This window comes from Ipomoea nil, unplaced genomic scaffold, assembly GCF_001879475.1.
Source record: "Ipomoea nil cultivar Tokyo-kokei standard unplaced genomic scaffold, Asagao_1.1 scaffold2826, whole genome shotgun sequence".
NCBI lineage: Eukaryota > Viridiplantae > Streptophyta > Magnoliopsida > Solanales > Convolvulaceae > Ipomoea > Ipomoea nil.
Window position 1 is genome coordinate 4,040,784 of NW_017619254.1, and position 26,888 is coordinate 4,067,671.

At 34.4% G+C, this 26,888-nt stretch overlaps 3 protein-coding genes across 11 annotated transcripts; 2 read left to right on the forward strand and 1 right to left on the reverse strand.

Moving 5' to 3' along the window:
• Positions 1–9,814: 9,814 nt before the first annotated feature.
• LOC109159171 lies at positions 9,815–16,017 on the forward strand. 7 transcript variants are annotated; one of them, XM_019307222.1, is made up of 4 exons: positions 9,815–10,234; positions 10,361–13,327; positions 13,734–15,161; positions 15,210–16,017. In XM_019307222.1, the coding sequence occupies exons 2-4, from the start codon at positions 10,421–10,423 to the stop codon at positions 15,705–15,707; spliced, it is 4,833 nt and encodes a 1,610-aa protein (XP_019162767.1). In that variant the 5' UTR covers positions 9,815–10,234; positions 10,361–10,420; the 3' UTR covers positions 15,708–16,017. The 7 variants fall into 7 exon arrangements, with proteins under 7 accessions (XP_019162767.1, XP_019162771.1, XP_019162766.1 ...); XM_019307226.1 differs by having other exon boundaries at positions 13,734–14,223; positions 14,362–16,017; XM_019307221.1 differs by having other exon boundaries at positions 10,361–13,229; positions 13,269–13,327; positions 13,734–16,017.
• Positions 16,018–19,261: 3,244 nt separating this feature from the next.
• LOC109159136 (calmodulin-7) lies at positions 19,262–21,529 on the forward strand. The gene is made up of 2 exons (XM_019307164.1): positions 19,262–19,530; positions 20,860–21,529. The coding sequence occupies exons 1-2, from the start codon at positions 19,455–19,457 to the stop codon at positions 21,231–21,233; spliced, it is 450 nt and encodes a 149-aa protein (XP_019162709.1). The 5' UTR covers positions 19,262–19,454; the 3' UTR covers positions 21,234–21,529.
• Positions 21,530–22,864: 1,335 nt separating this feature from the next.
• On the reverse strand, positions 22,865–26,752 carry LOC109159134 (ubiquitin-conjugating enzyme E2 22-like). Of its 3 annotated transcripts, none has more exons than XM_019307161.1 (7): positions 26,576–26,752; positions 24,887–24,933; positions 24,415–24,559; positions 24,266–24,343; positions 23,834–23,946; positions 23,559–23,662; positions 22,865–23,385 (listed from the first exon to the last, which is right to left on the reverse strand). In XM_019307161.1, the coding sequence occupies exons 2-7, from the start codon at positions 24,887–24,889 to the stop codon at positions 23,022–23,024; spliced, it is 807 nt and encodes a 268-aa protein (XP_019162706.1). In that variant the 5' UTR covers positions 24,890–24,933; positions 26,576–26,752; the 3' UTR covers positions 22,865–23,021. The 3 variants fall into 3 exon arrangements, with proteins under 3 accessions (XP_019162706.1, XP_019162705.1, XP_019162707.1); XM_019307160.1 differs by lacking the exon at positions 26,576–26,752 and adding an exon at positions 26,503–26,552 and having other exon boundaries at positions 24,887–24,931; XM_019307162.1 differs by lacking the exon at positions 26,576–26,752 and adding an exon at positions 25,090–25,205 and having other exon boundaries at positions 24,887–24,931.
• Between the last annotated feature and the right edge of the window lie 136 nt (positions 26,753–26,888).

The window sequence follows — 26,888 nt, forward strand, 5'->3', positions numbered from 1 at the left end:
AGGGTTTTTGGAAATGAAACGAAGGGCCTAGATATGGCCCGTGGGAGTGTGGGACATTGGGACCCGACCCATCAAGGATTTCATATTTGACTATTTTTTCTTTTCTTAAAGCATGGTGAGGTTTTTGGACAATCGTTATGCTATGGACCCGTGTCCAGTATGTATTGTGGACACGATAATAGTGTCATTAGTGGCACCGTTATTTTCTAGTTTTTTTTTTTAATTTCAGATCGCTTCGTTATAGGAACATATGTTCATAATGTCAGAGCTCTGTGTTCATAATTCCATAACTGTACATTCATAATTCAGTAGCTGTACATTCATAATTCAATAACTGTAAATTCATAATTTTCAAAGCTCTATGTTCACAATTTTAAAGCTCTATGTTCATAATTTTATCACTATATGTTCATAATTGTAAGTTCATAATGTCAGAGCTCTGTGTTCATAATTACATAATTGTACATTCATACTTCTATAACTGTACATTCATAATTCCGTAACTGTACATTCATAATTCAATAACTATAAATTCATAATTTTCGAAGCTCTATGTTCATAATTTTATCACTATATGTTCATAATTATAAGTTCATAATGTCAAAACTCTGTGTTCATAATTCCATAATTCCATAACTGTGCATTCATAATTTCATAACTGTACATTCATAATTCCACAAACGAATAACGACGTTAACAGCGAGACAAAATCAATTTTTTTTTAACTGGAATGCCGCGTTTTCCCTAAAAACGACGTCGTTTTGGACTCGTGCCACAATGCATTGTGGACACGAGTCCACAGCATAATTTGCCGTTTTTGAAATAATTTTTTAGAAATTTTTGCAGGTGTAATTATGAAAGAAAAGATGAGAGTGAAAAGAAAAAAATAATTTTTTTCTTTTAAATGCTATTGGCTCTATTACATTGTAGTATCTGTTCATATACTATTACATTGTAATAACGCCTCCACTGAGACTTGAACTCACAATCTTCTAAATGAAAATCCAACTCGGGTACCATTAGACCACATAGTCTTGGTAGAAAAAAAAATTTAATATCTGAAAAGTAAAAAAAAATAATAATAAAAATTGAAGTAGTTTAACGTGTCTAACTGGGCGCAATGTGGCTCACGCTGCAATGATGCACCTATATTTTTTGTTTTAGTGGGGCTCACAATGTCGGTAAAAACCAAGGTCCTCTTGCAACACCTGCAAATTTTTTTATTTAAACCACAGCACCTCATATCTTTCTCCTCCACTTATACACTTTCACCTGCAAAAATTATGTAAAATTTTCATATTGGGAATGCCCTTAACTTCCGATTGTATTAACAACCTTATCAATTGGTCTAAACTGTTGTCTTAGATTACTTTCATTTTAAAATTTTGTTAAATTGGTTTCTTTGTGGAAAAATGTAATTAAATTATTATTTTATTGTCATGAACATGTGATCTAATGGTATAAGTGACTCTCTCAAATTAGAGGTTATGGTTATGGTTATGGTTTCAGCCCCAATAAATGCAATATTAACTCTTCGTGCATACGACGCCGTTTGGCAATTTTGGAGTGGTTATAGTTTGAGCCCCAATAAATGCAATATTAACTCTTTGTGCCTACGACGCCATTTGGCAATTTTGGAGTGATAGTGGAGCCCCAATAAATGCAATATTAACTCTTTGTGCCTACGACGCCATTTGGCAATTTTGGAGTGATAGTGTCGTTAGTAGCACCGTTAGTTGGCACGTGTGAGTCACTGAGATTCGAACTCCTCTTTGTGCATACGACGCTGTTACACGCCCCCCTCGACGCCCATAGTGAGATTCGAACTCCTCTTTGTGCGTACGACGCCATTTGGCAATTTGACACGCCCCCTCACGTGTGAGTCGCGTATGGGTGGCGCTGAGATTCGACGCCGTTTGGCAATTTTACGCGCCCCCTCACGTGTGAGTCGCTTATGGGTGGCGCTAAGATTCGAACCCATGACCTTTGGTCTGGCTCTGATACCAAATTGAAGCATGTACTCCATCTCAACTAAAAGCCTAAACTAATAGTTTGATTGCACATTAATGGCTATATGCTCAACAGTTTTCCTCCACCAATCAAATTGTTTTTTTCTTTTACAAATTTGTCAAAACAGCACAGCGAGACGTTGTGAATATAGAGTTCAAGAATTATGAATATAGAGTTCACAAATTATGAACATAGAGTTTTATAATTATGAATACAGAGTTATGTAATTGTGAATATAGAGTTCAATAATTATGAACATAGAGTTCAATAATTATGAACATATACATACTTCTAGAGTTCAAAAATTATGAACATAGAATTCTATAATTATGAACATAGAGTTATGTAATTGTGAATATATAGTTCAATAATTGTGAATATAAAGTTCAAAAATTATGAACATAGAATTCTATAATTATAAACATTGAATTCTATAATTATGAACATAGAATTTAGTAATTATGAATATAGACTTCCTGAAGACAAACGGCATTAACGGTGAAAGAAAGTAAAAAAAAATAAATAAATAAATAATTGACACGACGTCGTTTTTTACCAAAATGACGCAATTTTGGAACCGTGGACACGATTCCACAACATAATTTGCCCTTTTTGTTCGCATTAGGTTGAGAAAGTAGCTATGAACACATACTACATTATATAGTAACAGAGTGCTAACGACTACAAATAAAATATGGAAACATGCAATGGTCAATATTTGTAGGTAATAAGTTTTGACGAAAGTATTTTGCATATTTTGTAATAGGGTGGAATTATAATGATTACTAATATTGATTTTGGTTACGTATGACCCTATAATGAGAATAAAGGTTTTAAAAATTCAAAAACAAAAAATCAAAGCAATTGATCTTAATATAATGATATTCAAAGCACCAGTATGAAAAAAAAAAAATCAAAACAAAAATTTAAAAGCACTACTAATTCAAACTTAAATATTAGATTACCAATAATATGGAATTACGATACTCATTTTTTATTAGGAAATTGAGTTTCTAATTGAAAGGATAATCAAATTTCATAGTTATGTTTTAAAACGTTGTCAACCAAACACTAACTATGATGTTGATTGACATTTCTAACGTGTAAATATATGAACCAAACACCCTTACACTATCATCCTCTAAAATGCATCCCACTATCGTCCTCTATAGGAGACTACCGTAATTTGAGAATGCCCTTACAGCTGAATCACTAGCTTGTAAAGAGGCTTTATCTTGGTTAAAAGGGATGTGCGTTTGACCAGGTCGCCCTTCACACGGATTGTTCGGTGCTTCATCGACACATCAAGAGTTCTTCAACCCATAAATATGGTTGCTCACCCTTTAGTTTCTAAAACCTCTTCACAGACTAATGCTTTGTATTGAGATTCCATCTCACCTGACGTTGTTTCGGTGCTTTTGCAGAAATGATATTGCTTCGTTGTTTTGCTTTAAAAAAAAAAAAAAAAAAAAAAACATGATGGGTGCCTTGTGCTGCTCCCTCTCTATAGATTGGACAGTGGTGGACCCAGAAATTTTGTTCAGTGGGGGCGAAACATTAGAACAAAAGGGATAGCTTAAAACATTTGAAATAGTTAAGAAATTAACCATAAATATTGTTAGATATGAGCGAAAAAAATATGTATAACAAAATATGAAACATAATTAATTTGATAAAATAATTCTAATAGAAAACACATTATAAATTACACATTTTATTATCAATAGAAAACACATTATAAGTTACACATTTTATTATCAATAGAAAACACATTATAAATTACACATATGAAGTTAGTCATAAATATTGTTAGATATGAACGAAAAATAAAAAAAAATATTTATAACAAAATATAAAACATAATTAATTTGATAAAATAATTCTAACAGAAAACACATCTTATTATTAATAGAAAACACATTATCTTATTATTAATATAAAATAAAACTATATACATATATTTTGAAAGTATTATAAAGTATATACATATATTTTGAGAGTTTAACTATGTTGAAGCCACTATTATTCAAATTGCCAAAATATATACATTCATACCATTAGCCAAAGTCGAACCCTTAACCTTCCTCAAGCTTACATGCATGTTCTACCATCTAGGCTAACTTCACTTTCATTAACATTAGCTGTTTTTATCTACTTATACTTAAACCTTGTACTATATATACATACATATAAGGGTTATATATGGGGTGGGGGCGGGGTGAGTGGGGACAGCTGCCCCCACTGTAGGTTCGCCCCTGGATATGGACTAATCACACCCCCTCGATTGTTAATTAATCTCACGTTTGCAGGATCCCTTCAAACCACTATCTTTAAATTACATTTTGTATTGACATAACAAAAAACATATCTCCCAAGCAAGTCCGAAAGATATTTTTTTTTTTTGAATATCTAAAGTAAGGTGTTTGATTGCAATAATTTCAATTCATCTACAATGTAATAGAGCTAAAAATTATCGTGTTCAGTTAAAGTGCAATTGAAATTAATTTTAGTGGTTTATACATTAATATTGATGATCCATGTTCCATACTTAACTTCAACTGGTTTGTGGGCAAACATTATTTTAATTAATCCTCTACTATAATAAAGCCAAACATATTTGGTAATATAAAATATAAAATAAGTTCCCGCCCAATGAATTTGGGTTATTTTTCATGATTTTACATATTTAATTTAATTATTTTAATGGCAAGACCTTGGTATTCGTTGTTTTTCATATTCCATTTTCCAAACATTGATTTACAGGCTTTTCAAATCTAAATAGTAATTATGGATGTTATTCCCAAGTTGTCTTTTGAGTTCTCTAGAAAATTGTTTGTATGTTATTTTCAATTAAAAAAAAAAAAAACTTTTCACATATATTTTTGGCCTTTAATCCAGTATAAATATCAACAAATGCTTAGATCATCAGCACATCTTTGAGGGAGAATCGGGAACTTAGAAGCTAGATCAAAGATGGCATAGGCAATGAGAAATCATGTATATCCATGCACCCGGGAAAAGAAGCAATGCGCGACTGCCGAGGTGGCGTTGCCGGCGTCTCGCCAGTCCTCCGAGTTGCGCTGCCCGACCATGGAAACCTTCAACTTCAGCAGCACGTCAAGATCATAAGGGTAGGCATCTAGAATGGACGTGGATAACAGGAAGAAGAGGAGTGAGAAGTCCGGAGATGGAGAGAAAGAAGAAGAATGCATCTTGAACAGAAAGACTAAAAAGGCAAAGGGAACCAAAGTTTATGAAAGGTATTTTCTCATTAAGCTATCAAGGAAGCTGTACAGAATTTATATATTTACAGAGAGAAAGGAGAGCGGGAAGAAATTAAAAAGAAGAGATACACAAAGAACTGTAAGTAACAGAATTAGTTGAGAGTGGTTGGATGTGGTTGAGCTTAATGTTTTGCTGTCACTCTCATCTCCTGAAATGCTTAGCTATGAACCGGAAACCAAGAATATATATTAATTGGAGAAATGGGAGATTTGCAGAAATAGAATAGGTGATAGGGTGGCTAATTTAGTGAAGCGCCCATATACTCTAGCTAAACTCTCTGAGGAATCACTGGAGTGGTAGGCCGAATGAGGGCGTGAAAGGTGATGATTTGAATTTCAGAGAATGCCATACTTAAAAGTACTTCGTAGAAGTTTTTGAAGGGTTGAGACGCTACTCTTCGGCATATTTCGTGTTGCCGCACTCGGTATGTAACTGAGGAAGTTGAACTAGAGGGCGGTATTATATAACTGGTAACAGAGAAATCAATACGATGCCTCTTGGTGCTGATAGGAGAATTTGCCCATCCTGGCTTGCTGTGGCTCTTTGTGGCTAATCTGTAATCTGATTAAACTATTATGATCATACGCAAATACCATTATATTTAGTCTTAAAGGCTTAATTAGTTTTATTACTTTACTCGGGAGCAGATTTTATCTTTTGTCTCTTATATTTACAATAAACATGTAACTCCATGCAAGAGTATTAAGAGATGGAATCAATGACGGCTGGTATGTTAATTTAGTTTCTCAACTTAAGCTTCTGTTTGAATTATGTTCTAGGCAAATGTTGTAATATAATCAAATAATTTTAATTCACAAGAAAATGAATTTTTAAAGGTATGCATTTTCATTTTAAATTTGGTTTATAAAATTAAATTTTGATATGACTCAAGAAAATATAGTTTTACAGAATATACTGTATAATATTTTAATTATTTTAAAGAATTATGAATCATAATTTAAATTATGTTATAATTCGTGCATCACACAAGATTAAAAACATAATGCTTTATTAAAAATTGTAATTTATATTTTAAAAAATAACATAAAATCAAATATTAGGTTTTGTTAGTAATTGGCTAGCGTAGTGTACCATGAAGTGTTTAATAATGTGTAATATTGAATACAAAGTTATTTCTTTTGTCCTAAACATAATATTGAATACAAAGTTATGTTTATTAAAATATTTTTGAAATTTATGTAATGATTTAATGTACTAAAATTTCTTGTGTCCTAAACAACTACAATTAATGTTTATAATGATTAATTTACTATAGTATTATAACAATATTTATAATATATATTCGTGCATCGCACGAGACAATACTAGTTGTCATATATAAATACGGACATTAATTTGTGTACTCTATGCATAGTATTTATTATTTAATGCACTAAGCCACTAATGTTATATTATTTATAGGCTTAAATCTATTAAATAGTCTAAACTATACTTTGCTATTATACCGTACATCAAGATTGTCTACTACTATATTATTTGATTCTATGCAATAATTTTTTACTTTCTTTCGCCGACAAATATTTACAACTTAAATTTTTGAATTGATAAAAAAAATAATGGGAGTATGATGGGGCAATATCCCACTAAAAAATGGTCAAGTCAAAACTTTGAAATTTGAATAGGGAATTTACAACTAGGAAGGTAGGAAAAAAGTGCAAGTGTGCAGCTGACAAGAGGAGTGTCATTTTATATTATTATATACAGAGGGAGTCTCTTATTTGCACGGGCTTATCTCACTAATTCAGTATAAAAATTTTTTTAAAAAAATTAAAATACAAACTTCAACAATAGCAGTGTGAAAATTATGCTCAAAGTGAATACATCATCTTAAATGCTATGCCGGCCTCCTTAGCCACACCAAATACATATTTCTATACATATACCAACGTGACATAGAATTAGTAAAAAAAAAAAAAAGTGTTAAATTTTCATTGTATTTTTTTTTGTGGGGTTAAAATTTATGTGCCTCATCCTTCATGATTTATTTATAATTATTTTACATTTTCCTATAAAGCTATAAATTAAACATCCATTCCCAATAGAATTAACACCGAAATCACATATTCAAATTGTATAACAAAATAAAATAAAAAGAAGATTTTTTTTGAATTCTACTCGCTCTATTACATTGTAGTATCTGTTCATATACTTTCTCAACCTACTGAAACACAAAGAGTCAATAACGCTTCCACTGAAGCTCGAACTCACAATCTTCCAAATGAAAGTCCAACTCAGATACCATTAGACCACATAGTCCTGGTAAAATAAAAAGAAGATAAAACATCATATCATCAAAATAGCAAAGACGTATTTCACTATAGAATAGAAGAAACCGTATGTATGAACAAATAATGTACTAATAAAAAATGTAGTGTTGAGTGTTGACAAGGAAATCCAAATTTAAAAAAATAGATAAATGAGTACTAATATTTTATTAACCTGCAGGACGAAATCATAAAGAGTTCTACTACATGTATACATAAACTTCTCTGATGTGATAGATTCTGATAAGTTATTTTTTTTTATGTGGATCTCAATACAAATATTTACATTAAAATTTTGTGTGTCAAAATACAAATTATGAGTATAAAATGAGATTACACATAGCATTTTTCAATTGAAAAGAGTGTACTGTGGTCCTGTCATGCCCATATGCCATATGGCATATGCCAGCCATGAACCAAACTCAAAACTCATCAAAAAGCAAAAGCTGGGATTAATTAAGCTCTTCAGATCCAAGAAAGTAATCATGCCCCCCATTCTTTCCCACCATGCCACAACCCATTTCAGATTTATTTTTCAAAATCATCTACAATTTTACAACCTCATACACACACACACACACACATACACAGATAACTAAATGTATTGTCAATTATTTGTAAATGTATAATCAATTGTTTTCAAATGCACCACTATAATTACATAAATGTCACCATATTTGATATTTTTCCTTAATTTTAAGGTTTTGATCATTTTAAATGATTTAGTTTGCATGTTCTCATGCTACTATTAGTTCTCACATTTTTCAACAATGGTGTTGGTCATTTTATACGTGGTGCAACCCAAAAATGAATTAAGAAGATTTTAAGTTTATACTGATATAATAACTTAAAACATTTTTTCACAAATTATTGATTTATCGATTGGTGTGTGCGTGCAAGTTCGAGTGTTTAATTGAATTTTTGTAAAGTTCAATGGCCAAATTGAATTTTTAAGTAAAGTTCAATGATCTATTTGACAATTTTCCCTTTAAATTTTACAAAACTGACAAAAAATATTAGTGTTTGCAAGGCTTGCAAATTAAAGAAGTGAAAGAAAAAAAAATATAATTAATGAAACATAGTTACATACATACCATGTAGTCCTGTACTATTAACATTGGTATTAATAATACTCAATGCAACATGCATACCATACATAATTATACTATGTACTATCATTAGTATGCTAGAAGTTTCTATATATGTATATCAGTATATGGTTCTACAGTTTACAATCTCATTTTACCTGCCTTTTTGTATTTGTAACCTAACTTTGATTAAATTTGTAAATTTATATTTTTGAGATTCTAATATAATTTTAGTTATAGTCATGGAATGGCTAGTTGTATTTCGTTTAAGGCTTTGTTCGAAATGTAAAGATTAAAAGTTTGTTGAAAGTTAAAATGTATGTGAAAGCTAAAAAAAAAATAAAATAATAGTTACTAGTTGAAAGTTAAAAGTTGTTAACCTAGTTAATTGAAGGTATAATTGTTTGGAGAAATTAGCCGTTAAGAAAATTTTTCAGTGTTAAAAGACAAAAGTTATGTTTTATAGTGATTGAGAATATACTCAAATTATAGCTTCTTTTAAGCTGAAAAATTTTACCAAATAAAATTTATATATTATTTATAATTTAAAATAAATTATAAACTCTAAAAGTAAACTATTTCCAACAATGCTTAAAAATATCAAAAATTTATTTACTTGGGAAAATGATGGAGTGGACATTATTATCTTCACTCATGTAAGTTTTTATTTTTAATCACATGAAACTATTTAATTTATTCCATAAAATTTATATAAAAATAGCTTTATTTTTACCCATATATGAATTGCTTAAGCAGTCACCAATTCATCGTATATTGTAACAAAAATCTATCATTTATATTCATTTTAGTCATTTACGACTTCATCATAATCAATTAAGTTAGAGATTATTATTATAGAAAAATTAATATGTGTGTAATTAAAAAAAAAAAAAAGTAATTCATTGTAATCAAGACAGAAACTTTACAAACTTTTTACCATGGAGAACAATAAAATAAAGAATGAAATAACACAATACACTTTATATGTTAGATTCAAAGTTAATTCTTTGTGATTAAGTTTTGTAATTTATGAAAAGTGAATTGCATAAGATGGCCCAGAATCCCAGATTCCCTAGTCCAGGTAAACAAAGCTGTCTGATAAGAAGAGAATTAATTACTATACTAATAAATGCACCACATTCTATCAAGGAATGCATCAGTTTTTGTGTGTCAGCTGTCTTTAATCTAATGGATCACAAACATTCTTGGTGTGAAATGGACTCGATCAAGCTATAGCCCTTCTGAAGATACACAGCATAGAGTGGCAAAAAGGAAAGGGACTGGGTGAAAAAGAAAGAAAAGGGTCCAACTTTTTCTTTTTTTCATTTTCTTTCCTTCCTCACCTCTCTCTCTTTCATTGATTCCCTCTTCAATCTGAAGTCATTTACACAATTCAACACTCAAAGCATTGAACCAGAACATAGAAATACCCATAGCTTTAACCCTTTGCAGAGGTGAAGAATTTTTCTTCATACTGAGCTGCTATTCTGCTTTGGCTTGAAAGTCTTTTTTTGTTTGTTTGTTTGATGGTGAGATAGTTTGTCTGTTCAGTTTGAGATTTTTCAGGTACTGCCTGATCATCTATCATGTCATTCAATTAATTTCTTGGTGTTTTTGCCTGTTTTCTTGTTTGACTTGATCTAACATAGACTGGGTTGTTTCTTGATTTGTACCCCCACCCCCTTTTTTCAGATTTTTGAGAAGTAAAGTTGCGATAAAGCTAGAAAGGGGGGATAAGAAGAAGAAGAAGAAATGGGTGTTCAACTGCAAGATATTGGAGTTCAAATGAGGAAAGTTTTGATCTTTTCAACTAGGGCATGTTATAAATTTGTTTGCAATCATCCAATCCTAGTGGGTTTGCTTTGTTTTTTGGCATTACTGTACAGATCATTTCCTTTTGTGTTTTCTGTATTGTTGTCTCTATCTCCTGTTCTTGTATGCACTGCTGTTCTCCTTGGCACTTTATTAAGTTTTGGCCAACCAAACATACCTGAGATTGAAAGGGAAGAGAAAACAGTTCATGATATAGTAGTGCCTCTGAAAACTGGGGTTTTGCTAGATGCTACTGTGGTTGAGAAGGATGATGAGAGCTATTCTGTGGATAGATACACCACCAAAGAGACGGATACGGTGGATCAGTTGATTGAGGAGCTGGGTTTGGGTGTTAATAAACTTTGCGAGGTTGAAAGGGGTGATAGTTTTGGTGATGATGCACCACTTCTTGGAAACAAATCTCGGGAAATTGAATTGGAGAGTAGGATGTTTTTGGAAGGAGGAAGAGAGTTGTACGATTTGGGATCTGAGCAGAAGAATGAAAAGATTGAGGAGAGGCTTGATGATGGGGAAACTTTAGATCATCAGTACTCTCCACTTCCTAATGTGGATGATGAGAATCTTGAATTTGATAATGCAAAATCTGTTGATTCCTTTGACTCTAGGACGGTGAATATTGGTTCTCCTGTTATAGATAGGGAGATTTTAGATCGCCAGTACTCTCCAATTCTTAACTTGGATGATGAAAATCTTGAATTTGATAATGATAAGTCTGTGGATTCCTTCGACTCTAAAATGGTGAATGTTGATTCTCCTCCTGGTTCGCCATTGAAACAAGAGGAGGAGGAGGAGGAGGAAGAAGATGATGATGAGAGTTTGGATTCAGGTTCAGATAGAGCAGAGAGCTCCTCCCCAGATGCTTCAATGGCTGACATTATCCCGATGCTTGATGAGCTTCACCCTCTTTTAGATGAAGACACTCCACAACCGATTAATCTGTTGCATGATGGTTCTGATGCTGCTTCAGAGCGTTCAAAATCTTGTGAAAGTGATCAGGAGTCTGATGATGGGACTGAAAACCAAGAAGTAGAAGCTGCAGGTGATGAGAAAGAAACAACTAAAGACAAACAAGAACGAACAGAATCTGCAATTAAATGGACAGAGGAGGACCAGAAGAATCTCATGGACCTGGGAAGCTCGGAGCTTGAAAGGAACCAACGGTTGGAAAGCCTCATTGCCAGGAGAAGAGCTCGGAAGAGCATGAGGACAATGGTTGAAAGGAATTTGATTGATTTAGAAAGTTTCGATCTTCCATTCAATATTGCTCCCATTTCAACTGCACGGAATAATCCTTTTGATCTTCCTGGTGATCTTCCTGGACTGCCACCAATTCCTGGCTCTGCTCCATCCATTTTACAACCTAGGAGAAACCCTTTCGATCTTCCTTATGACTCAAGTGAAGAGAAGCCCGATCTTAAGGAAGACAGTTTCCAACAAGAGTTCAAGACGTTTCCCAAAGAGTCATTCTTCAGACGCCATGAAAGTTTTAATGTACGCCCATCATTATTTGGTCCAAGTCGGCATGAGAAAAAGGATATCCTCTTGAGACCTTATTTTGTTCCAGAAGAAATGGATTCAGAAGGATCAAGCTACTCACGGTTTCAAAGACAATCAAGTGAACTTAGTGACTCAAGAGTAAGTTCTATTCCTGAAACTGAGTCAGTGGCCTCGGCTATTGATCTGGAAGACAAGAGCCTCATTAAAGAAGAAACAGAAGACAAGAACCTTAGTGATGAAGATCTGGTGAACAAAGACCTAATTTACAAGCATAGCTCCGAGGATCAAGCTCTGATATCTGGGGAGGAGGAGCATACTTCCAGGGATGTCGGACATGGAAGCCAATCTTCTGAGGTGAAATGGGAGAGTGAGGAAAATCATCACAGAGTGGAACCAAGTTTGATGCAGGAAGGATATGTTGCCAAAGCTTTGGATCTCACTGTAACAGAAATTCATTCAAAACCAGAATCTTTAGAACGGCATAGTAGTCACTCAAGCTCCTCATCGCTTTCAGAAGAAGGTGAAAAGATATTTGATGAGAGTGAAACCCATTGGCTATCGGGTTTGGGAGAAAGAAGGGATCATTCTGAAAGTGTTATTTCAAGAGAGGCTTCATTAGGAGGGGCAGATTTTGATATCAGAGGCACTTCTGTAGATGAGAATCAATACTGGGAGCCTGTTTATGATTTAAGTCCCACTCCACTCAAAGAAATTTCTTCATCCTCAGTTGCTCCAGATGTGCATGTGGAGTCTGATATGGGTTTATCATCAGTATTAGTCGATAGAACCCTTTCTCCTCCTGAAATGGAAGCTGTGGAGAGTGGCCAGGAAATCGAAAACTCACAACCAGGAGAAGAAGATGAATTGATATCAGAGGATGCTATGCTTTTAAAGAATACTGAAGTTTCAAATTTGGAGTCATCTGAAAACTGTGAAGTCTCGTTTTCTGGTGTTCCAGTAGTGACCGAAGGTGTTGTCAGAGAGGATTCCCTGGACTCAAAAGCATCTGTTAACACTTCTGCTGATCAAAATATTCTAGATCAAGGTATAGATCTGTTTGAAAACGAAGAACATTCTTCAACTGCCGTTCAGGTTTCACTTGTTCAACCTTATACAAATTTTGAGAATCCATTGCTGGGGGATAATCAAATTGACATGGAAGTAGCGGGTATTCATCTGGAGCACAATGGCGTTCACTTATCAAATCTTGATCCTCTTAGTGAGGGGCCAATTTCTCCACAATATCAATGTAGCTCTACAGAAAAATCATTTTCTCAATCTGACAAAGAGTTGCCGCCATTGGATTGCAAAGACCACTCAGAAATGCAGGTTAGTGAAATTGTAACGGACATTTATTATTTTCTTGTGCCTGTTCCCAAAGAATTTCTTTGCCTTTTCAGTACGTTTTATTTAATCCATTTGTTAGAATAATCAACTCGGTTAATCTAGATATTACAATTTTTTTCTTGTACCAATCATCATATGAAGAAGTGGGAACTTTAAGATTGATAGTCTTGATAAACTAAATATGTTGAGGCAACTCCATTTAGAACCTTATATACTATTAGGAACATAGTTATCAAGGCGGACTTTCACAGTTGGAACACAAATACTGTAACCATTTACGAATAAAAAATTATAAGACCATAGAGCACAACTTAACATATTAAAAAAAATCACATCTTTTGTTGTTGGTCACAGAAATACTAGTTATCTTATCTTCTGATAAAAGCAGGAGCCACCACTTATCGTGATGGAATCAGTTGAAGAGGCAAGCAGCATGGGCCAATTAAATGTCTTAGGATTCAGAGGTCTCGACTGTGAGGCTCAACCAATCACTGCCGCTCCCTCATCTCCTCCATTTGCTTCGATACTCCACAAGGTTGATGAAGTGCAAAATGAGAACCATATTGATGCCTCGAAAAGCCACCAGTTTTTCACGGAAGCAATTGAGTTTCGTGAAAATGTGCAATATATAGTTGAAGACACGGATGGCATCGAGGAAATTGATGAAGGGATACTATCTGAATTAGATGCAGTTGGCGACTTCAGCATCAACGAATCAATTTCGAGCTTGAATGAGTTTGACAGTGGCATCGATTCCAGTGGAGTAAGTGTTCCTGTTGTACATAATGGTGGCTCTTTTGATCCATTGTTTCTTGAAGAGGACTCCATATATGTTCATGGAAAGATATTTGCCGAGCAGTCTGAGAACCTAAATGCATCTATGGATGAACAGGTATACAAAAATGAAGAGAAAACTCCTGGCATAAGCCTTAAGGAAGATGTTGATTCATCTAGCACTGGATTTGCCGAAAGAGAATTCCAGGAATCATGGGATCGTGAATCAGCAAAAGAAGAGCCATTGCTGACGGGCAATGATTGGGAACCTCACAGGGTCAATCTTGATTCAAATACCGAGGAAACCAACCCTGGAATGCCTCTAGTTGAAGCTCAATCGCTGGAAGATTTAGAATCTATTTATGAGCAAGCCATATTAGAATCCGTGGAACCTCAAGAAGTTCAGTTGCTTCAAAATTCAAACACAGAAGATATCAGCCCAGGATTGCCTTTAGTTGAAGCAAGTTCGGTGAAAGATTTAGAAGCTATTTATGAGCAAGCCAAATTGAGCTCCATGGAAACCAAGGTGGGGCTTGGACCGTCCGAGTTGAATCAAAATTCAAATACTGAAGATGCTGACCCTGGAATGCCTTTAGTTGAAGCAAACTCATTGAAAGATTTAGAATCTATTTATGAGCAAGCCATATTGGACTCCATGGAGACCAATTTGGTTCTTGAGCTGTCCGAGTTGAATCAAAATTCAAATGCTGAAGATTCTGACCCTGAAATGCCTTTGCTTGAAGCAAGCTCGGTGAGAGATTTAGAATCTATTTACGAGCAAGCCAAATCGAACTCCTTGGAGACCGAGGTGGTGCCTGGGCTGTCTGAGTTACCTCAAGAAGTTCGGTTGGAAGAAGCGGATACAGATTCTGGAATGCCAGTAGTTGTAGCACAAAGCATTGAAGATCTTGACTCTGCTTTCCGGCAAATAGACAGTAAAGAAAGTGAGAAACACGATCTTCTTGATCCTTCTCATACTGATTCTGGAATGCCATTACCTGAAGTGCAGAGTATTCAAGATACTGGCTCAGGATTTGATCAAATAGGGGCCTCTGGCGAATCTGAGAATTCTAAGAATGTGAAACTGCAAGAACATTCAAGTTTGATAGAGAACGAGATCAAATTCGAAGCTAGATCCACTGAAGATACTAATTCAGATCATTTTCAACTCCATGAAAGCGATGCTGAGAGACACATTCTTCGCGATTCTCTTGTTGGGGATGCAGATGCACTCGAGTCATTGCACGTGGGAGCCCCCTCCCATGACTCGGCCTTAAAGCAAGAAACAGAAGAGAAACCAATGAAGTCTTCGAGTTCGAGTTCTCAAGATGCATTAGTTGAAGCCACACATAACGTTGAAGTAGGGGACTCATCCAAGGGTACATCAAGTGTTAAAGATCATGATTTACCAGAAGATGGCAATGGCGGTACTAAAAAGCTGAACTTTGAAGTCGATAAGTCTGAAGATTCGGACTTTACAACATCTGCTGAAAAGGGTGATCAAGAAACTCCTGAAGGTGATAGTTCAAGTGCAATGGATGTCAAAGCCAAGAAAGAGGAGTCCCCAGGTGACTCTCATAAGGAATGAGAAATGGTAATGAATCTTTCTGGGTAAATGGAAGAGTGAAGTTTGATTTTTTTTTATTTTTTTTTTTTCATTTTATATAGGCTAGTCTCTTAATTTGTTGATTTTTTGTGTTCTGTTCAATGGTGCTTGGGGTAGTTTGGCTGTTTTGGAGTGAGTTCTTCCAAGATCCAATTTCCATTTGATTTTTTTTTTTTAATTATTTGTATGGCGATTTTTGAGAGGAAAGTTGATTTGATTTGGTGCTGTATACAGTATACTGTTAATTTTAATGTAAAGTGAGTGTTTGAGTATTGAAAATTTTGTTTTGTTTTGTTTTTGTTTTTGTTTTTGTTTTTGTTTTTTTTTTTGTTTTGAATAATATTACAAAACAATTGAGCAATATTTCAAAGAAAAATACAATTGGTGGTCAATTTGCACACCCTTGAATAGTGACTGAGTTTTTCTTGTTACTCACAAAAAAAAAAAAAAAATTATTACAACTTACAAGCATCTTAGCATCTTCAACTTTTGTGATTTTTGAAGAGTTTTTATAGGTGTGATTATGAAAAAGAAAATGTGAGAAAAGAGGAAAAAAAAAAAGAATTTGACAACCAAAAAAATAAAAAATAAAAAATGTTTACCAGCAGTCGCGCAAGATGTTTGTCCACACATGCGAGTATTGCTCAGCTTTTTCTTCACGCGGGCTCCACATTTTTAGACCAAAAACTTCTCATTCTTCTCTTTTTTCCACATCATCTTTGTTTTTTCAAAAATTTCATTAAAAATCACTGATAGAAATGCTCTTAGAGCCTAACAGTCAACAGACAAATCTTCATTTAACTTTAACAAATGCTCTTAGGACCTTTGAATAATGGCATCTAATCTTCAGGAACAGTGGCCTAAGTCTATTCACCAAAGAGTCTTTATTTTTATTGAGCAGTTTGTATCATAGCTTGCCAGTCCCATTAACTCTGAACCTTCCAGCTGATGATTATTGTCAAATCTCAAAGCTACATATTGACCCCCCCCCCCCCCCCCCCCCAAAAAAAAAAAAAAAAAAAGCAGTAAATGTCACATGCATATAACTTTAGACGTTATCAAAAGTTAGACAGTAAAAATGGACACATTATTAGACCCACCAGGAATGTTGGGGTACTTTTACGAGTTCTATAAATCTTGCACAGTCATCTTGGTACTTTTATGACTTGCATAAATCACTAAGGATGTGTTTGGTTGGTGGGTTTTGTACATAGGAATGGGTATGAAAGTGATTGTTGTTGTTTGGTTGATAGGTTTTTAGAACACTACTATGAGTTTCGAATACCCCATCAATTGAAAAATTCATACCCAAATAAAATAAGGATTTCATTCCCTTATTTATTCTCAAGCACTATTATTAGTAATCATTCACATTCCACCCTACTACCAAACATGTTAAATACTTTCACCAAAACCCATTACCATTATCAAGTATTTGATACCCATTCCGATTCCGATTCCTATGTGCGAACCAAACACACCCTAAGTTATTATGCCCCTACTGCTCAGATGTGGATGGTATTAATAATAGTCATTGAGTGTTCTCACTCACTAGACTGTTCACAATCATTCAAAAAATTCAATTCTCGGCTGAATTTATCTGGCCTCCTTATATTGTCCTGTTTAATACGGAGTAACATAGTTAGTTCATCAATTTATTTTGGTATTGATTAAATAGTTCATGTTTAATTAATTAGTTTTTTGTTTTTTTGTTTTTTTGTTTTTTTTTTTGTTTTTTTTTTACAGCTTAGTGCTCTAAAACATTGAAATGCAAAAAGCCACTCAAAGCAATTTTTCGATTAACTTTTTGAGAAAGTCATTTTACATATAATCATCCGCTAATGCTATCCACTAGTCAAGTCAGTAACGTAATCAACTAATAGCTATTTACCAAACAGCCCAAAGACTTTATGTCGTAATTCACTTAAGTTATCTAATTGTTATTGATAATTTGGAACCAAATCCTGGGTTAACTCTTTCTTTCTCTCTTAATATTACAAAGGTGTCACTCTTTCTAACTAAACTACCCCATGCATCCATATGTGATATGTATACACTGAACGTCGTTTATTTTAACACTCACTTAACACCAAAACTAATGGAAGACTATTTTAGCTTAAAATTCAATAGTCGGAAGATCACTTTAGGTACAAGTAAAAGTCAAGAAATCAATTTGAGAAAATACCATAGTTGGAAGACTATTTTGAAAATTAATTATTAACTCTTCATCAAGTATTATATTTTCATCTCAACCTATTTGTGACATGAGACTTGTCCTTCTTATAAACATAGTATTCTACCAGCATTAAAGTCCCAGACATTATCAATCAGAAAACATCTCCAACAAAACTCCACAAAAACTAAGTATTCCCTTTCCTTTAAATAAATTAGTATATCATTTAGACAAACGATTATTTGACAAGAAAATTTATTATATGACCAAAAGTAAAATAATAATAATAATAATTGAAAAATTAAAATTGATTTTAAAGTTGATGCCTAAAAATGATAAAATTATTATATTCAAGAGACTAAAAATAGCATTAACCCCATTTAATAATTATATACTCCGTATTTTTTGAGTACATACTCCGTATTTAATTAAAAGACAGCGGTGGTCGCAAATGGAGGCCGTGAGACTGAGAATTCAATAAAGGACCTCATTTCCATCCAAGGTGGGTCACATCCACATCCATCATCCATCTTTAATTTTGTGTTGAAAATGGTACAAATTATACACCTTTTTTGCCAGTTTCGTTACATTAATTAATTTAATAAAACTATTATCGTTTAAAAAAAAATTGATGTAATTTCATATGATTAGTTTATATTGAATTTGATTGTTTTACAAATATACTATAAAATATTTGTCAGAACTCCTCTGTGCTATGAGAGATGAAGGAAGTCTAATAAAAAAATAGATTTTGATCTGTATTTGAGACAAGTTATTCATTATTGTTAACGAAAATTAATGAAAATTTTAATGGAGGACCAATGGTGGCAATCAAATGAAAATCATTGATGTAATGTGACAAAATTAAAATAGTAAGATTAAATGTGACAATATCATAACAGTTGATGACTAAAAGTGGAATTTACTATTTGTTATTATATTCTAATATGATGTAAAAATGAGTTTTTTTTTTTTTTTTTTTTTTTTTTAAAGTGAAAAAGTAGTACATACTTTCTCAACCTAATGAAGCACGAGTCAAGAACGGCTGAGACTCGATCTCATGACCTTTCACATAGAAAATGTCATTACATATCATCTGAGTACAAGGTGCTTGGCAAAAGACACTCTTATATTTAAAGTCATTTAAACAATTTTATTGACGGAAGACATAATAATAACACAATAATATTAGGGACAAAGAAAAATATAAAAAACCACTAAAAGTAAATTTTTTTTTTTTGTATGAATCAATTAGTTTAAATATGTTAAAACTTTTGATTCATGTATGTAATAAAACTTAACAAGTATAAAAAAGAGAGGGGCAAAGCAGGAAAGGCGGAAGCAAAAAAATAGTGAAGTCGACGGCTAATATTACGAGCCGTGAAATTTTCCAAATGCTCTGTACCTCTCCTCTGTCCAAAATCCAAGAGGCGACACAAAACTGATCAATCTCCCACTTCCATAACCGTTTCTCTCTCTCTATCTATATTCCTCTCCTCCTCTCTCTCGCTCGACTTCCTCTTTCAGTTTTTTCGTAGAGCTAACGAGTACCAGAAATGGCGGATCAGCTCACTGACGATCAGATCTCTGAGTTCAAGGAGGCCTTCAGTCTCTTCGACAAGGACGGCGACGGTTTGCTTCTTCTCACTCGCTCTATTTTTCTTTTTCAATTTCTACGCTCTATATGTATATGTTTCTCTATGCATTTGTACGCGCAGATCTGCTTTATTTTCACCTTTCCATCTTACAAATATGCGTCGATTATTTGAATTTGTCGCGCTGGTAGTGTATGTTTTTGGAAAAATTGATTTGAGGCGCTGTATAGGATGATGGAGATAGAGCTCCGGTGGAGCTCATTTCCTTCTCCAATAATTTGTCGTTGTAATCCTATGCTCACGCTGTATTCTTACTGCCGTTACTGGATCAACGATTTTATGGAGGCTTTTGCAAGTTTATGGTTTCTGTTTTTTCATCACAAATTTTTAATTCGATTCCGGAATTTGGAATATTTTGTACACATATTCGGATAGCAGAGAAATTTCAAAGGTTTGTGAATAGTGTAAACTATTTTCTGGTATTATCCTTACTCCTTGTCTTCTCATTCCCCTATTATGCATGTACACGAGCTAATTTTGAAATTTCACATCAGGAGTTTTTTAAAAATTTCAAACTTACCAAAAAAATCTCTCAAAGCCTTCAGGATTTGCAGCTTTCTCTAAAGTTATATTGGTGAAAATATTCATATCTTAATTCTTAATCTAGTATTCTAATCTAATTTAAGAAAGAAAATCCTAATTCTAATTTAATAAAACTCTACTGCAAGAAAGAAACCTATATAGTAAGAAAGAATAGGAGCAAAGGTAAAAGCACAATTCTGATTTCCTAAATGCTTCTCAATGAATGATGCTGACACATTTCCCAATTATGTCTTTCACATTTTGGTTACAGTTAAAATAGTACTCTTTGCTTTTGAAAGTTCTTGTCTTATGTGTTTTGGAAATTTGTAGAAATGAATAATTGCCAATGCAATGACTTTGTCATATGCTCATTTTCTGACACCATTTTGGCAGAGATATACATACAGCACCAAATTCATGTCATTCACATCTTTCCCAGGAAAGTTTAGAATATACTTTTTGAATAATTTGCAGATGTTTAAGTGTGTAACAATTGTTGTTGTCTCTAAACATAATTACTCAGTGAAACTACCCAATATCATTATAAAATATGGGTTTGAAATGAGCAATGTCATTATTATTGGACTGCAGTATATCTTTTGTCTTCCTGTCATGAGCAATGTTATTATTATTGGACTGCAGTTATACTTTCTGGTTTTTTCTTTTGTCTTACTGTAATGAGTGATTTTGTGTTATTTCACTGTGCACTATATTATTTTACATTTGTGCTTAAAGCTGCGATATGGGTGGCTGTGTAGTAGGTTAAAGTCATGATATTTTATAGGTTGCATCACTACCAAGGAGCTTGGGACTGTAATGAGGTCATTAGGGCAGAATCCTACTGAAGCTGAGCTCCAGGACATGATAAATGAAGTTGATGCTGATGGCAATGGAACTATTGACTTCCCAGAGTTTTTAAATCTCATGGCCAGGAAGATGAAGGATACTGATTCCGAGGAGGAGCTGAAAGAAGCATTCAGAGTTTTTGACAAGGACCAGAACGGTTTCATCTCTGCCGCTGAGCTTCGCCACGTGATGACAAACCTTGGGGAGAAGCTGACCGATGAAGAAGTTGATGAGATGATTCGGGAGGCTGACGTTGATGGTGATGGGCAAATAAACTACGAGGAGTTCGTTAAGGTTATGATGGCCAAGTGATTCCCCATCTCCCTTAAATCTTTCTATTTTTACCACGCTGAAATCTGCAAAGAAGACCTAAAACTTGATGGACGACGGTTCAGCTAATATAGTGCACTTGGAGTCTTTCTTTTTCTGTTTTGTTTTGAATGGTTTGTGGGTTGGAGTTGGACCTTGAATCAACGTATTTCTCTACGGCAAAGGGTGGCAAGAACTTTTCATCCTCCTTTGACGATGCGTCTTCTGACTCTTGTATCTGAACTTATTTATTGTCTAAATATAATGTTCTCAATTGGAATTGATGGATGGTTTACGTTGATAGTTGTCCAAAGTGATTATGTAGGGCGCAATTTATGATCTGCAGATACATATCGTTTTCTATTACAGTTGAAAACAATGTTGTCTCAACCCATATATCACACATTTCTATAGTCAGTGAATTATTTTGCAGGGCATTGCTGAAAGCGTCCCTTGAATTGAAATGAGCCATGGAACTGGACAAATACTGGTCTAATTTTGTGTTGATTAGATAGCAACACACCGTATTTGTAGGCTTCATTTTCATTGCTTTAGCAGACACAATTAGAAAAGTTTGGTATATATCTGTATCAAAAATAATATTTGCACACAAGTTTACATCGTCACAGTCAAGATGTATAAATTGTGTGCATCTAATATAACCCACTCATTATGTACTTAATGAGAGAAAGAAAATGTGAAAATGCAATGAAGTTGATTTTCCATTCAAAGCAAATACTAAATATGAATGAAAAATATTGATATAAGGAAAAGAAAAGAAAAAAAGCATGTGCTGGCCAGACTAATTTCCGTTTGCATCAGGCCGGCCTAATTAAGAGGCAAAGTGCTGGCCAGATTGGTTTTTCTAAACAAGAAGGGGTTCAAACTCCCAACCTCTCTTAAGGGACAAGAATTGCCAACCAAGTTGGTTTTTTTTTTTTTTTTTTTTTTTTTTTTTGACATACTCATAATTTTTTACAAAGTAGTATTCGCCCCACGGGTTCAAACCTATGACTATCCATTTGGAATGTAACCGGAATGCCATCACACTACATGATAGTTGGTAGCTAAGTTGGTTAAAAAAAGGCATGTTAGATGGATGGAAGGATGTGTATTGCATTTTAGTGTAGGGGGTGATGAGTTGGGTATAGTGAGCAGTAGGGACATGCCAGCCTAACACTGTTTCCTTAGTGGAATAGATCGCACGTACCATGATTGACAAACCAAATTTTGGAACCTGAAACTTACCCACAAATTACAAAAACAAAAAACAAAAATAAAGAGATAAATCAAATGTTATTAGAATAACCGAAAGGGGTTGGCTCAAATAGGAAGGGTCTAAGGCGCTCGAGGATAGAAGCAAAGGTGTCCCACACGAACAGCTCAGTTGATTTACTTTTGATTTAATCTTTTCTACAATCTAACACCAAGAGCCAACTGAGCTGTCATTCTACGAGCATCTTTAGATTAAAATAAAGGTGCCTCACACGGGTAGCTCTTTTCTACAATCTAACACCAAGAGCCAACTGAGCTGTCATTCTACGAGCATCTTTAGATTAAAATAAAGGTGCCCCACACGGGTAGCTCAGTTGGCTCCTAAGTGTTAGATTTAGGAAAGATTAAATCAATGGTTAAGAATAATTGCTATGCTTCAGCAAAAACCCAAATAAGAATACCATAAAATTAGCACATAAAAGCGAAGTCAACTGTCTTTTGATCTTCTTTCTTGTCTCTTTTTTTACCAAAGCTATCCAACAAAAAGAAAAAAGTCACAAGCTCCATTTGAACAAATTATAATCTCTTCAAGCTTTTCTTTCTTGCATCTATTTTCTTTTTGTCAGCATGAACTCTTGCCAACCAAGCTTCCTTCCTCTGTGCACCTGTAGCCACTGCTGACCCGCTATTGATTGCAGCCTCTGCTGTGGTCCCGCTAGGCATGGCTGACTGATCCAGACCATTCCCGCCTTTCGTATTGATTAATGAAGCGGCTAGAAGCGATGGCTGTTGGGGAGGATTCCCTGATCCTGCGTTCTTCGGGTCATCAACGTATATTGAGGCGTTGGTTTGATCAACATTCAGGGCAGCAGTCGACTCAGAAATAGTCCCCGCTTTAACCTTGGGCTTTGATTTTAAAGCATGAATTCCAGTATAAAGCCTGAAAGTGAGAATCGAGAGTAGACAAGTTAGGAAATATCAGAAAACAAAGACAGACTATCGCTGTGTGGCTTTTGTTCTTCGTGGTTTGATTTATATAATTAACGTATGAAAACTAAATAGGTAGTAGAATCGTAGAAACAAAAGGCGATGAAACGATGGGGCAATACTGACCTTGCATGTTTAGCATACTCATCATAGTTATCTAGGAGCATCTTCCCGGCTTGCTCATTTAAAGCTGATTCCGGAAATGGTTCTATCAATAAGCATCTAACCACCTGTTACCCGTTATGACCAGACACATAACAGATTAGTAAAGGGGGAAAATACAAACTAAACAAAACGTCGGGGATAAAGTGCACTCCATACAAATCAATATACTTGAGGAGGAACACCAAGACTCAAAGTGGTCCCAACGTGATTGAAAATTAATAGAGAACCGAACTTACCATTAGCACATGTCTTAACCCAAGACTTGGACTCCAATCCCTTTTCAGTGCATTTACACAAATTTCACCATTGGTTGCGATATTCGGATGAAAAATTTTGGTCAGGAAATAACCTAAAGAGAAAGCAAAGAAAACAAAATGTATATGTAAAAGGTGAAGATATTTTGAAAATTTTCCAAGTTGTATACATGTAAATGTTTGCCACTCTCAATCACGTTTCTTGATGTCCAAGGAAAAGGGAAACTGTTCATATGCTCAAGTAATAACATCGCCAAGTGCATATGGTGTACATGATAGTGAAAGTGACAAGTCACACTTATCTAGAAATAAATAAATAAAATGAAAGATACACGCCAAACTATGTTTAAACTACTACGACGTAATAGAAACGAGAGCAGTTCTATAACTTTTCAATGAATTTGAGAGACAAACCTTTAGGAGGCGAATGAGGGAAATCATGGGATAATATCAACTTCATGCGGAAGATACCGTTCTCATAGGGAGTTCCGGCTGCAAAATAGGTAAAAAGTAAGAAAAAGATTTCCTAAAGAATGACACTTTTAATTGCGGGGAAAGTATACCTGGCCCTTCTATATCAGCATATATAATTGAAAAATCATCATCATTTACACCGACTTTAATGCCTTCAGGAGGAGTTTCATCAAGATTCTTCAATTCCTTTGCTAATTGTTTTATCACATTCGGCGGGAGATTCTCATTGGTTGCCTACATAAACAACCCGATAAACAGAGGCATGTTAATCAAATTAGTAATGCAATTAATGAAAGCAAAGATGAGCTAAATAGTGGAGATCTTTCATAGGCTTATCTCACTATCCGAAAATATCAAAATTAACATCTGGATACTGGTTTACCAATTAGTAATAGTATGCAATTAATTAAATATCTTCTCAAGTGCCATTTATAGAATATGTTATATGTAATTGATGAATGAAAGAAACACTATGGACATTGATATAATAGAAAAGGTCATTCCCTTAAAATATCACGAAACCTAAACTGCGAAAAAGAAAATGGAGTGCTAGAAAATTACCATTCAGATGAATAAAAATAGTCCGGGGTGCAAATGGTAATGTCTCTGCAAGGAACAAATGAGGCAGTTAGGCAAAGGCGTGCCAACCGGTAATTAGATGACAAAGACAATCAACTTTGAGGGTCGAAACTGCAGAAAATCAGAAAACACTTCTCAAAGTTGGGTCAAAAGTAGACACTTCATAGTCTAGCAAAATTTTTGACTTCGGTTGGGGTAACCCCAGCCAAGATGACTAAGGATACAAACTTGTAACCACAAGGCCACGAGTTCGAATCCCAGCCCTCTTAGTTTGAGCCAGTCAGCTATGGGCAACCTCAACTTGTTTACCTCCTTGTGATCCTTTGCCGGCTAGGTCACAAAGAGGGGTTTACCCAGTGCACACCCTCGGGTTGGCTGCGGGTTTCCCCAGTCACCCCAAAAAAAAAAAAATTGACTTCGGTTGAATTAACCATAGCAAGAACGAGATAAGCACTCAACACAGGCCAGTTCAGAAAAGATATCAGATGGCAAATAAGCAATTGGGGCATGATTGCAACACTATGTGAATGTATCTACTGGGGGTAGTAAACTTCTCCAACGACATTATTTGGAGATTATAAGTTGAAGATCGTACTTACAAGATACCCACTTAAACCTCCTATATCAAAAACAGGAAAGATACCCCAACCATTGTCAATATTAGCAATCAGGGCATAAACTAATACATAGAGATAATTGTCCAATTAATCTATCATACATCTAAGTGCACAAACCATATGCTTGACACAACATAATACAGAGAAACACCCTTGTTTCTTAATAGCAATTGCACAACTGATCATACATCAAAGTGCACATATAAGAAGCATAAACAGTTTATCATTGAAGAGGGCTCATAATCTAAATCAGACAATATGCTTGACACCAGTACTCAATCAATAAACATAAATATGAACTTGGTAACTCTTCTACTGGGATATATCATTTCCTCTAAAATGTCAATTTTGTGAAACTTGAATTCTTGTAACCTCAAAAGAATCATTTGACCCAATGTCTCTGCAAATGGAAGTAAACAAAATGAAGAGACAACCTGAAATTCTAGAAGGGAAGAGGAAACAGGAGAAAAAAGGAAAATGATGATACAGAACTCCTCTTGAAGAAGCTAATACTGGCCACTCAACACTTTGAAATTTAAAGACTAGATGCAACTGTACCTATCACAACAAAATTGGGAAAATATTCAAACAAAAACTTGAAAGACTTAAAGCTTGATAGATACTCTCAGTAGCCTTTCAACCAGAAATCATTTCAGTGTTTGAAAAGGTAAGCAAGGAATCAAAGCACAAGATAAATCCTATCCTCTCTCAAGTAAAGATCCTAGTATTCCGGCAACACAAAATCCCACAACTCTATACACCTATACTCAAAAGAATGAACTTTACATGAATAAAAAAGAACCTTTCAGATATACATCAAAAGAGAACACCAACTCATCCTCATCCTCAGACCCATTATCACAAAATCTCCACTCACATTCAGCAACAGAAGAATCAATTGACCAATAACCTCAACAAAAAATAAAAATAAAAATTAAGACCAGAAAAATGGTAACGAAAGTGAAAGTGGGCATTGATTACCAAGAGCTTACAGGCAACACAGAATTTTCAAGAATGGAAGAAAAATGCAGACCCAGACTATAAAAATCACACCTATTTGCTTCGATTATGCGTTTCTCGCTTAATCTCAGCCTAATTCTGAGAATCTGAGCACCCTAATTCCCAATAAATCACTGATTAGCGAAGAAGCAGAGACAAATACATGCACATATTTCAGTGCAGTTGTGAACACAGAGGCAAGAAAGACTTCAATTACTCTTCTTTATATGACGTAGCAATAGACTCGATCAGCAACAATGGAGATACGGGTACGCTCCCCCCCCACCCCCACCCTTACCTGAATTACAAATTTGCCCTTTCTCTTCGAGTAAACTTACAAGTCACGACCAAACAAAATTGATATTTTA

What these genes read in the sequence shown, in the direction of transcription:
- LOC109159171 (XM_019307220.1), top strand. Translation starts at nt 10,421, where the DNA reads ATGGGTGTTCAACTGCAAGATATTGGAGTTCAAATGAGGAAAGTTTTG. An exon ending in AAGACCACTCAGAAATGCAG is followed by an intron (nt 13,328 to 13,733) that starts GTTAGTGAAATT and finishes TGATAAAAGCAG; the next exon opens with GAGCCACCACTTATCGTGAT.
- LOC109159136 (XM_019307164.1), top strand. Translation starts at nt 19,455, where the DNA reads ATGGCGGATCAGCTCACTGACGATCAGATCTCTGAGTTCAAGGAGGCC. An exon ending in CTTCGACAAGGACGGCGACG is followed by an intron (nt 19,531 to 20,859) that starts GTTTGCTTCTTC and finishes GATATTTTATAG; the next exon opens with GTTGCATCACTACCAAGGAG.
- LOC109159134 (XM_019307161.1), bottom strand. An exon ending in TGCTGATATAGAAGGGCCAG is followed by an intron (nt 24,344 to 24,414) that starts GTATACTTTCCC and finishes CCTATTTTGCAG; the next exon opens with CCGGAACTCCCTATGAGAAC. An exon ending in CCCTCATTCGCCTCCTAAAG is followed by an intron (nt 23,947 to 24,265) that starts GTTTGTCTCTCA and finishes CTTTCTCTTTAG; the next exon opens with GTTATTTCCTGACCAAAATT.